The sequence below is a fragment of the Penaeus japonicus genome, unplaced genomic scaffold (genome assembly GCF_977035675.1).
Source record: "Penaeus japonicus unplaced genomic scaffold, GWHDUDI00000001_assembly GWHDUDI00000026, whole genome shotgun sequence".
NCBI lineage: Eukaryota > Metazoa > Arthropoda > Malacostraca > Decapoda > Penaeidae > Penaeus > Penaeus japonicus.
The window spans coordinates 26169666-26182165 of NW_028234428.1; the positions used below are offsets into that span (position 1 = coordinate 26169666).

Here is a 12500-nt window from a genome sequence, read left to right on the forward strand (position 1 = left end):
GAATACGCAGTGGATTGTTATGCGGTGGTTTGCAACTACTGACGGAGACAAAGCAGCAAGACCTTTGGCGCGACGACACAGGATCCGCTCGAGAAACTCGGCAGTAGTCTCCTTGACCGACCTTGGAAGAACAAGTGATTGTACATGAATGCGGAAGACTGATTGCGTACAGGGATTTTGCCTTTTATTTGCATTGTAAGTATTATTTTGTGATAATTGTTTACGTATTTCTTAATTGTGCTTGTATCGACAGCTTTAGAGATAAAAAATGTTGCAAGAAAATTTACCAATGAAAGCATGGGCTTTCCCCGCCTAAGTGCTAAGATCACAAAACTTAAGATGGTATCTGGAAATTGAGGCGCAGCAAAGGTAACGTTAAACTATTATCCTAACAGGGATGGAAAATGTAGATATTGAGGTGTGCCTTCCCAAATTTTGTACATTTGTTTTAACTTTCTTTCACATGCCATGGATAATGTAGGGGTCTTTAATCGCCCAGACTACTTTTGTTTGAAATGTCTGTGCAAGGTTGCATGGCAAGTTCAGGTGTTTAAATGCCAGAAAGGGTTTTACTTGGACCTAAACTCACTGATGCGGGGACATGCACTGTTTGATTTGGCCTTTTTTTTTAACACATTGATGCATCGACAAACGCTCGGGAACCGTCCAGACGGGCGAGTTATGACCGACAAAATACTCGATGAATCCTCAGTAATGGAGAAACCGCGAGCAACCCTCCAAAATTACAAAGCTTTGCTCGCGGTTTTTTTCACTTAATGACGTAGAGCTCTTTTTACCCATTACTTGAATTTTTAGGAAAGAATAGGGGTAAATGAGGTCACGTAGGACTGCTCGTTGCCTTCTTGTTGACAAAACGTTTGTGGAACCATCTCTGTAATTAAAAGTAACCAGACCACAATGTACAGCGCCTGTACACACAATTTATGAAACAAAATTATTTGTCTTGAACCACACTCGATACACTATAAATCCGGGAACCGTCCAGACGGGCGAGTTATGACCGACAAAATACTCGATGAATCCTCAGTAATGGAGAAACCGCGAGCAACCCTCCAAAATTACAAAGCTTTGCTCGCGTTTTTTTCCACTTAATGACGTAGAGCTCTTTTTACCCATTACTTGAATTTTTAGGAAAGAATAGGGGTAAATGAGGTCACGTAGGACTGCTCGTTGCCGCCTTGTTGACAAAACGTTTGTGGAACCATCTCTGTAATTAAAAGTAACCAGACCACAATGTACAGCGCCTGTACACACAATTTATGAAACAAAATTATTTGTCTTGAACCACACTCGATACACTATAAATCTGCAGACTTGAAGAACAACGTAATCGTAATCGCCGTTATCTCTTTGGCTAACAAAAAAACACCATCGTGTACATTTTGGTAAGATAAAGCCAGATAAAGCATGCATGCTTCCCTGAATTATCGTCAAATGAAAAAAAAATGGTTCGCCTTTCCTGACAACACTGGCTAAGGTGATTCCATGTTGTCCAAATGGTGTGTTTCCTTCCAGTTAGATGCACAAATTGATTATGGGTGTGTTAGCTGGAGGCTTTTCACTTTTGAAAGACCGAAATAATGTTTACCATAAAGTAACAATTATCGTTAATTTTGATAGGATAGAAATCATAGCTTGCACGCCTCTTTAATACTGTGCAGTGACCTCTTCGTTGTAAACTTAAACATATTTGTTATTGAGTTAAATTACTTCAGATAACCGTCCAGAAAAAAGGGAACATGCCCCCCCGCAAAAGGCCCGTCAAAACCGCTACCAAGCAAAAAGATGAAGCAGAAGTAGATTCTGATGTTGCTGAGGAGGAGGAAGCGCCGGAGGTGAAGGGGGACACGATTGATAAGCTTGCCCTGGAGGACGAAGACGAGGACGATGATGATTATGACCCCGATGTAAGTGCGCGTACGCTGTCTGTCTCTCTCTCTCTCTCTCTATCTATCTCTCTCTCTCTCTCTCTCTCTCTCTCTCTCTCTCTCTCTCTCTCTCTCTCTCTCTCTCTCTCTCTCTCTCTCCCCCTCCCTCCCCCCCCCCCGTTGCTGCAGAATGTCTTGACTTCATATTTTCTCCTTAGATAATGGGAATTGGGATATGTTGCACTTGTTACAGTTGCCTCTTGCATTCTGGATGTACATGTATTTTGAATATTCAAAGGCAAAGGGCAATGAAGATGGATCGGGGGATGAAGACGAAAACGAGGAAGAGGAGGCTGCAGAGGATGATGAATTGGAAGAGGAGGAAGATGAAATAGATGAAAGTGAAGTAAAAGATGTGGTAAACGACAAAGATGAAGAAGACGGGGAAGAGGAAAATGAGGATGAGGAACAAGAGGACGAGGAGGAGGAGGAGGAGGAGCAAGACGACCAGGAGGAGGAGGAGGAGGAGGAGGAAGAGAAACCCAAGCCTAAACCAAAACCAAAGTCGAAACCCAAGCCAACACAGCCAAAAAAGCAAGTTGGGAAGACTAATGCAAAGAAAATAACAGCCAAACCCCCTGTGGACAGTATTGCAAAAGTGGTGTTAGAAGCTGTAAAGGCAAACACAGACAGGAAAGGGATTTCCTATGCTGGCATTAAGAAGTACTTGCTGGGTAAGTTTCACAAGCTCCATTTCTCTAAACACAGAGTACGTCTCTTTTGAAAAAAGTTATAATTCATGGTATAATGCGGTTGGGCAACTGGAAAGTTATTCAAATCAAAGAATGGCGATTTTCACATTATCACCATTTCATTTTATGCATGCTAGCAATACCTTTTTACGTCTTCATTTTGTTCTAAGGGTTACGTTTGTTTTCGGGGTTAGTGATAGTCAAGTTAATATGCAGTAGATTCATTTAAAAACGTAGTTTACTTAAATGTACCATTTGTCTTTTAACAGCACAGTACCCAGACAGAGACTGGTCCAGAAAGGGACACTTCCTTAAGTCTGCTCTCATGAAAGGCATCGAGGAAGGAACAATCTTGAGAACTAAGACAAGTGCAGAATCAGCAGGAGCACATGGAAGGTTTAAGGTTAGTATTTCACTTTGTAAATGATTAATGTAAATCTTCCTGATGTGTGTAATAATGCTTACAAGGTAATACAAAATGGTGGTTATTGCCATGTCACATGTGCTGTATTGGTACATGGGATTATATGATCAAATAGAATATCCACAATTTTCATGTGAAAAGGTTCATGATTCTGGTATAATATATATTGGCAGTTCCAACTGTTTTAAGTTTACTGGGATTTAACCTTTTATCTGCCTTCCACTTTCAGTTCAACAAGGAATATAAAAGCCTTACCCAGGGCGAGAAGAAACCCAAAGCAGACAAAGAAGAAAAGACTAAGGCTAAAAAAGAAAGTGCAGCAAAGCCTGACAAAGAAAAGGCAAAGCTTAAGTCAAAAGAAAATACTCAAGCAAGTAAATCGAGTGTTAAGAAGATTGCCCCCAAAGGGAAGACCAAAGATAAAGTGGCAGAGAAAACAAAAACAAAGGTGCCAAGTGAGAAAGAAAATAAAGTGCCTCCCAAAGCCAATAAAGTGAAACAGACCAAGAGTAATGAGCTGGAGGCAGCCTCTAAGGGCAAAGGGACAGCAGCAACCAAGAAACCAGCCAAGAGGACCAATTCCGATTCGTCGAAGGAAGTAAAGGCAAAATCCAAGAAGGGTTCGTAAGAAAAAAAGAAATAAGATGTGTGTTTTAGTTTTACAATATCCAGTTGATATAATCAAGTATTATAGGTTTTATTTAGGTGGAGAAAGGATGTATCCACTTGTATGTATTCTTTGGCAAGATTTTTCTTGCTCAATAAGTTAAAAATAAAACTTTTTTTAATATAGCATTTGTTATTATCCATTTGGACTTCATAGTTTGCAACTTCAAATTGAAAGCCAGTTACTGTACTTGGCAAAAGGCAAGGTAAACAAGACAAGGATTGACAGATCTGAGATCTGAGGATTGACAGTTTGGACAGCATAAGGGAGATGTCACTGCTGCCAGATCTGGTTCTATCATGCTTTTTAACAATGTGTACATTAGCAGAACTTGTAGCCTACATGTCAGGCCCTATTTAGTTGCTGCACCATCAGAAGGAGAGATTGTCTGCAGTGCCACCATCAGAAGGAGAGATTGTCTGCAGTGCCATTTCATTACAAAACTGCCTTTTAATCTTGTACTGCATTTTCATAGAACTAAATGCACATTATCAATGCCTGGTACTAGATTGATGTTTTGTAATAACTCTGGCTTCCAATAAAGGTACTAGGGAAATGAAATTTTATATACATTTTCTTTTTTAATATTTCATAAAAAAAATCAAAGGGTACACTTTGCTATCATTTTAGCTTCAAATATAAAATTACACTGACTCGTTCTCTATAAACTAATTTTGTAATTGAGGAGGAAATTCTAAATGTAAACACAACATACATCCTTAAAGTCCTACTCTACAATATTATCAAGTCGTCATCGTCATCCACTGGGCCAGGACGCATCTTCTTGGTTGGATTCTGCAACTCGTCCTCTGCCTTCCTCTTCTTGACATAGTCGTCGTCCAGGCACACCAACTCATCATCTGATGCTGTGGTTGATGCTGCAGTATCTAAAATGAAATGAGCTTTAGAAATTATGAAAGTGGAGAGAAGGATGCAAATATCAAATTTGCTTGTAACATTTGGGTCTTTAAGAGGCAAAATACTAGGTCAGGAAGATTGTGTTTACTGAAGCTGTATATTATTAAAGCCTTCATATGAAAGTAGCATTGTAGTGTTTTAAGAACTATCTATAATGGACTAGTTTATAGACTGGAGATTTCCTTTATGTTGCCGTATGGGAGAGAAAAGTAATCTGTTTGAACTGCCACAAAGAATACACTATATCAACTTGTATGTTTCTCATAAAAACAAGTGCCTTGTACAGAGCTATCAATGGATAAGAAAACAGACAACTAAAGCAGTAATAAATATTTTATAAGAACACAAATATTAGCGACATACAATATGGCAAGAATCACTGATTACCGACAGCCACAAGATGATTTTTGCATATCCAGAGTTATGTAACACCAAATTACATTACCTGGAACATTATTTGCTGCAGACGAGGTCTCTCCAACACCATCCATTTTAGCCTTTTCTTCTTGGGCTTTTTTCAGTTCATCTGGATCACCAATAACTTCAAATTCAGCACCATCATCTAACTTCTCACTATCAACAAAAGAAAAAACAAAGCTATATTTAGTGGGTGCTCTAAATCTACCATTATACTTACAGGAAAAACTGATAGTAGTTATATCAGCCATATGCAGTGTAACTATACAAGCATCAATATTTTGTTTGATTTTATCCCTACTCACCTGTGAATAACATTGACTACAAGGGTATAATTTTGAAGGAAATCATCACAGTTCAATCTCGTTCCTTCTTGAATGCCAAAATCCTGAAAGAGGTTAATTATCAGACAAAGTATCATTAGCATAGGCAAACTACATAAAAATGGGGATTACACAACTTCATTTTGTAACTTTCAACATAACGTACATATGATGGGATACATTTAAGTATGTGTTATTTGTACACTTTATATCAACTGTTTAGTCTGTTGGATATGAGGTAACAAAATGGGCCTCAGACCTGCTCATTATACCAGATAGGTGTTATTTCAGAGGGAAGGAGCATCACGCAACATATCTAGGGCTTTCTCAACTCACTATGACATTCGAGTCTTGATTGTGTTAGTCAAAAAATTCTTTTAATTCAATATGGGCTATTTCAGAGGGAAGGAGCATCACGCAACATATCTAGGGCTTTCTCAACTCACTATGACATTCGAGTCTTGATTGTGTTAGTCAAAAAATTCTTTTAATTCAATATGGGGCTTGTGTGTGTCATCTGACAGGCTTTCTCAATATTGTATTAGACTAAAATTGTGGCACAGAGGCCAAGTAATCTCATTATCTCATTTACATTCAGTCTGACAGAAGTATCATAGTTTTATGGGAGTACAAGAAGCAACTTTTTTTTTTTTTCTTTTGTAAACATGAAAGAAGTAATCATTCCCCAACATATTAAAAAATGGGAGATAGAGATGAGGAAGGCGACCTGCGCTTACAACTGCAGATGCCACAGAACAAAGCCATCATACTGGGACAGAGGAACATTGCAGCCACTGCACATGACATGGATGGGTGCCATGTTAATGCCATCTATGTTTCACATTTTAAACTAAACATGTTTCAGTAATTAAAGTAATTATGATACTTTCCATCATCTGTCACTAAATAAAGCTATTACTTTTTAGCATGATTGTAAAAAAACAAAAATAGAAAAGTCAGATAATTAAAAAGCTTTACCTGCCTCAACACATTCACATCACACAGACCCCACTATAATTTCTACCATTGGTCACATTCACATCATTTGTATTCAACAGATTAAGCAGCACTACTAGTTTCTAAAATATGATCATAACCTACCTTTAACAGCTTATCATTATTTGCTTCGGTTTCTCCTTCTTCTGAGGATATGAGGATTGTGCCCTTGCCATCACAAAGCTCAACATCTGGTGCAATCATGTTGAGTGCAGACTTCAAAATCCTGTCTTCCAACACTTTCACTGTGATCTTTTCTACATTCAGTCGGACTGACACTTCAGGCTTCTCAGAACAGACATAGCACTTGGGATTGGGTTTATCTAACACACAGGGCACCAGAAGGCGTTTCTTGGGATTTGGTCTCCTATTTAGGTACACCTGAGAAAAAAGTCAAATGATAAATATACTGTATGTCAATAAGAATACCAAATTGTTTGATATATTACAATATATATCTACTAATGTTTTATTTCATTAATTTATTATGAGATTATCTGGGGAAAAGTTTCGTCAAATGGGCAGCTAAAGAATGGAATAAAGGGGAGGAATATCAAAATCAAGTAGAAATGAGAGAAGGCAATGATATCCTAAAGTAGAACATAGTTAATTGAATGCAACCATGAATTAGAAAAAAAAATTGATATATATAGCAACTTACAGTTTTACAATCTTTGAACCTTCCCTGTAGGATCTTCATGGCTTCTAAGACAATAAGGCCTGCAATAATTGCATTTGTGGTGGCAATTGCAGGGATGATATTTCCAGCCATTGCTGTGGGGAGTAACGATCATTAGAACATATTTCTATGCTTATAATAAAACAAAAAATGTTTTAAAAGATAACAAATGACACATTTATGTAATTCTACTCATTTGCACACAATATATTTACTCTCAATTGACAACAGAAGTAATCTTAAAAAGCAAAGCATTTACGAAATTTCACTTTGGCACACAAGTTATAAAATAGATTATAATATATGGATGAGGAGCCTGATTATCTTCTGGTAACAGATTATATAAATGCTCTTTTTCCTTCCCTTTTATGACTTAAAAAAAAAAAATTCTCTTAGAGAATACCAAACATCACTTTTCCAGCATTGCTGGTATTCAGGTTCAACTAATTTTTAGATTTTCAGTTTCTTCAGAAGAAACAAACAAAAAGTAAAAATGTACTCACATTTAACATCAAATCTGGTCTTTTGTGGAATTCCAAAAATGTGAGCACGAACATTTGCACAGGCGGTAACAAAGTCCATGCTGTCCTTGTCATCCTTGTCCCAAACCAGATCATCGCCTTCAGGAAGTCCCTGTATGGAAGGAATGTGCAATCAGTCTCTTTCTATAATCCAGGTGGTCTAGGCTGAACAACGCCACAACCAATCTTCATAATTTATTTAGCCTACCTAACTTTGTCATAGGAAGAAGTTTAGCAGCATTTACAATGTCAGGAACTTACCGCAAGACGCTTGTGAAGGCTGGCAACTGCTGAGGCCATTACGTCTCGGCACTGGGTTATGGTCCATGGCCGTTGGTCTTGAATCAATCCTTCTCCATCTTCAATTACATCTGGACCATAAATCAATGAATCAGTTAATGTTTTCTTTAAATGTAACAATGCCTAGTTTTATTACAAAATATAACTGTCCCCAAAATCTTTTCATACTTTTGTCCCCTCATCTCACAAAATTTGCATGCAATTTATAAACTTCACTAATCCGTGATCAAAGACTTTACATATCAACATATTAGAATAAACTGAAGAGTTCCAGGGTTTGAAATAGAAGTGAAGTAGTCACTAAATCATTTGAGTTGTGTTTAGGATCTCCATACAGTATCTCTGTGATGAGATTGCCTGATAGGTAGTGTGTGGCCAAGAAAAGAGGTTTAGTTACTAGAAAACTCATTGTGCTCAATTTTTATTTAATTTTGAGGGAGGCTATCTCACAAGACAGAACAAGGGAATTATATCCACATCAATCCTCAAGAAAATTTGCAGGTGTATGTATTCTTAAAGAAATAAATAAAGAAAAAAGTCAAATTTTCTTGAGGCCTGCTCCACAGATTGATTACTACTAATAAATACATGCTCCATGGGGTTTAGCATTTATATTTTTTGTGTTGACATTTTACTAAATAATTTTGTGAAAAGTTTCTAATACAAGTTCTGTAGTTGGAATTAATCAGCTGTTTTATAGAACATGAACAAGTAATCATAATAATATTACATGGCCATCATCTAATAACATTACCCAAGAGTAAGAAATGGAGTGTTTCCTCTGATTGTATTGTAATACCCCTTAACCCACTCACGCCGGATGATGTGCTGACACGTTTCGTGGTTTTCGCGTCCGACGCCGCCGACGAGATATCTGGCCAAGGCCGGCGCTCGGGGTGAGCGCGGCCCACAGCCCCCCCTCGCGCTCCGTGCGCCCGAGAATCTCGAGCGTTTCGATGAGCGTCGATAACGACCGAAGGTAGCCGCGACGGAAGCCGCCCGATGGGCCCCGAATGCCCGGGTTAAGGAATGTCTGAAGTGTCTTTGGTGAGCTTTAAATAGTAAAAGGGATTACCTGCTTCTGGCATTTCATCCCAATCTAATGGTGTCGGTCGTCTTCGCTTTTCCCATAATTTGTCCATAGACAGCAGGTACTTGATATCATCACCAAACAGTTTTCCAAAAAGTTTCTGTAAGGAAATAATTAGTTTCAAAATAGTATTCACATACTATTTCCTAACTGTACTTGGTGTACGCACTATCATATATGCACTGATAAAATGAAACTGCCACAACAAGAAAAGAATAGCACGTTGTGATGCTTTGCATCCACCTGGATTCCTCCTCAAAGAATACAAAAACAAAGAAGAATCAAGGTGGATCTGGAACCTTATAACTTATTATTCTCTTTTTTCTGAGGCCATTTAATTTCGATATTAACCTTCTGATCTTATTTTTCTTAAACAAAAGACAGCTTCTAAAAATATAAATAAATAAACATTAGAATTCTGAAAGAGTACCTGGCAAATGACAATAGGAACCTAGATCAAAGCTACAAATAGCACATACCTTTGCATCATAGTTGTGTGATGATGCCCATGCCCTTGTAGAGACTCTCGAAACATTCCCAGAATCATTAGCTTCTGTTTCCATAGCCGACTGTCCTGCTTCTCCTACTTGCTCTGGATCTGCAGAATCTGGCGACACATCTTCATCTGGATCTGCCTCACCAAACAGCTGGCTGTTGGTTAAAATGCATCATTAGAAAACAACAACTTTATAATGCTCGGTTTCTATTTCCTTTGTAAATTTGTGAATCTAAAAGTAACACACATTGTATGCGTATGTGTTCATATCATTTGAACATAATGATTCCCCCGAAGATAGAGACAAGATTTGAAAATAACATTAATACTTACTTAAAAAGATGTTTTGCCCACACTATGCAGTGAATAGGCTCTGAAGGGGTATTTCTGATGGTGCAACCAGGGAATGTCTTTTGTGCAGGCTTTGGCTGGCATTCATAACATTCAGTCACTCCCTTCTTGATAACCTGAGAGAAAAACAAAGTAAAGTGAGAATTATCAACTCGCACTGAAAACACATTTCTGTATTTAACGATTATTACTGGTAATTAACCCGATACCGCCGGCTGCCGTCCACAGACGGAGATTATGTAATATGCATAGCGCCGCGTGCCTGAATGCGTCGTCAATCGTATAATTGATTTAGGCCGATGCGTTCGACAGCCCCAGCATTGCAGCCATGCAAAGACGGAACAGTGCCGGCGGGAATGGGTTAAAAATCTCATCGCTATTTTTGTGCAATAAATTGTAAGACATGTTTCAAGTATTCTATATATATACATCAAATATAAAAAGGAATGAAAAAGAAATAAAAAGTGGAAAAAATAAATATAAGATTAAACTCACTGTGACTTGTCCCAAGTAGCCTGCTGTTCCACTTTCCACCAAAGGAACCCCAGCAGCCAAGCACATACGATTCACATGGTTCCTTGCAGCTCTATTATCCAGTGCATTCATCACAAGTGTGAACTTTTGATAAAATGGCACCCCATATTTTGTCCTGAAAAAAAGTTGAAATTATTCAAACAAGGCAATAACTTGATTATCACTGTTAACCCATTAGCATCGGATGGCATGATTTACTGCAAAGGCAGAGTCGGTCATAGACGCGGATGACAAAATTGCCAGACATGTAAACCAGCCATCTTACAGCACAAATCTTTATTTAATACCACGACCAATGGGTTAATGCTACTATGAATGAATCTTTTATTCTGGCCAATTAACAATTTTTATCTTTCATAAAGGGCAAAACATAGACTGGTGTCTTTGATTAACTTGTATGTAAAATATTTACATCATGTAATGCTCTCTCCATCCTTCAGCATAGTCTAGATTTTGAGCAACCAGGAAGGTATGAAGGATGAGATACTCTTTTAAAAATCAGCAATGGCTATTACACAAGGTAACAAAAGTCACAGATCCCTCAGACTTTAGCAACAGGAACTGGAAGCAGATTTCGGTTGTGATTCACTGTGGTTGAAGAGTTGTAATTGTGTGTTGATTTACTCCTGCTATTTCTCAAGTGTACCTTACATGAAAAACCTGATCACACAGCAGCATAAGAGCACATTATCAGTAAATATGATCACCAATACAAGAGCTATCATGAAAAGAAGCATTAAAACAGAACTGCACCGTACGAGTTCTTCATCAATGGCATGGGGTAGGACACACTCGTAATTAATGATCGAACACCAACACTTACGTAGTAATAGAGTCATGGTAGGCTTTGATATTAGCTTTGGGGTTGAAACGAAGAGCAGATTCTCTTGAAACTTCTGCTTTGCTCCGGCCAACATGTTGCTTTTGGAAAAGAAACTGGCGATTCAAGTTGCTCACGTCAATAGTATCCAAATCAATCTGAAAGGGGATACAAATATAATTTTAAAAATGTAAAATTATCCATATGTATTAAAAAACAAAGCTAGCTAAGAGTAAATAACCAGCATGAAGTAAACAGAAAAAAAAATTATAATGATCAAATACTTTATAAGTACAATAGGTCATACTTGCCAAAGGAGTCTAATCTTCTCGCAAATCAATTTTAGCTAAATAAAGTAAAATATGTTGCCAAAACCAACACTGTAGTAATGAAGTCTTTGGGAAAGTAATAATAGTTGTAATAATGGTATTAATAATAGTAATAAAGATGGTATTAATAATAATAATAATAATAATCATAATAATAATAATAATAATAACAGTAATAAATAGTAATAGTAATAATAATAATAATAATAATAATAATAATAATAATAATAATAATAATAATAATAATAATAATAATAATAATAATAACAATAATAATAATAACAGTAATAAATAATTATTATAATAATAATAATAATACAAATAATAATAATAATTTATCCCATTACAACTCCAGAAGATAAACAAGCTGAGACCTGGTCACCTACACTATGGTGCTATGATTATCTATGCCAGTAGTGATAGTTATAATAATGTAAACTATGACAATCATGATGAGCAGTAGTAATGTCTGATGATGAAACTAACAATCATTATAATAAAGATAATACAAATGATAAATATAATAATCATAATAATAATATTAAAAATAATATCATCATCAATATCAACAATAACAGCAATAATAACAAATAATAATAAACAGTAATAATAATAATAATGACATAAAATAATAACTATAACAATTATAGGAATAATCATAATCATAATACTGATGATAATAACAAATATAATACTGAATACAATCAATCATAATTATAATCATATAAAAAAAATAATTCCAACAAAGAATATCAATAATAATAATAAAAAAATACATTACCAATAATAATAACAAAAAATAGTAAAAATAATAAAATTGATTCAAACTGAATCTATAGAGTAAAATGCCCCAGTGACTCCTTGGTGACCATGACCTTGTGAAGCCAAACTATACGTTAATCCGTTGTGGACGGACTTGTGAGACTCAAACTCCATCCCAAAAACCACCAACTCCTGCTCATGGATTTATTAGAGGTGTGAAAATCATCTCCAT

General features: G+C 36.6%; 2 protein-coding genes across 3 annotated transcripts in view; one reads left to right on the forward strand and one right to left on the reverse strand.

The window, feature by feature from the left end:
- LOC122249402 (uncharacterized) overlaps positions 1-3850 on the forward strand; it is a 3916-nt gene extending 66 nt beyond the window's left edge. The window contains exons 1-5 of the mRNA XM_043010217.2: positions 1-195; positions 1737-1928; positions 2188-2623; positions 2911-3044; positions 3295-3850. The exon at positions 1-195 is cut by the window's left edge and continues 66 nt beyond it. Of these exons, the coding sequence (XP_042866151.2) occupies positions 1761-1928; positions 2188-2623; positions 2911-3044; positions 3295-3693 (1137 nt within the window). The 5' untranslated portion in view covers positions 1-195; positions 1737-1760 and the 3' untranslated portion in view covers positions 3694-3850. The remainder of the gene's footprint in view (positions 196-1736; positions 1929-2187; positions 2624-2910; positions 3045-3294) is intronic.
- Positions 3851-4293: 443 nt separating this feature from the next.
- Positions 4294-12500, reverse strand: part of Uba2 (Ubiquitin-like activating enzyme 2) — a 9237-nt gene continuing 1030 nt past the window's right edge. The window contains exons 2-13 of one of the 2 annotated variants that reach the window (XM_043010216.2): positions 11181-11335; positions 10319-10472; positions 9806-9939; positions 9456-9627; positions 8962-9076; positions 7848-7957; positions 7569-7698; positions 7048-7160; positions 6492-6767; positions 5373-5455; positions 5096-5223; positions 4294-4610 (exon numbers count right to left, since the gene is read on the reverse strand). In XM_043010216.2, coding sequence (XP_042866150.1) covers positions 4465-4610; positions 5096-5223; positions 5373-5455; positions 6492-6767; positions 7048-7160; positions 7569-7698; positions 7848-7957; positions 8962-9076; positions 9456-9627; positions 9806-9939; positions 10319-10472; positions 11181-11335 — 1716 coding nt within the window. In that variant the 3' untranslated portion in view covers positions 4294-4464. Of the gene's footprint in view, positions 4620-5095; positions 5224-5372; positions 5456-6491; positions 6768-7047; positions 7161-7568; positions 7699-7847; positions 7958-8961; positions 9077-9455; positions 9628-9805; positions 9940-10318; positions 10473-11180; positions 11336-12500 lie in introns of both variants that reach the window. The other variant, XM_043010215.2, reaches the window with a different exon arrangement.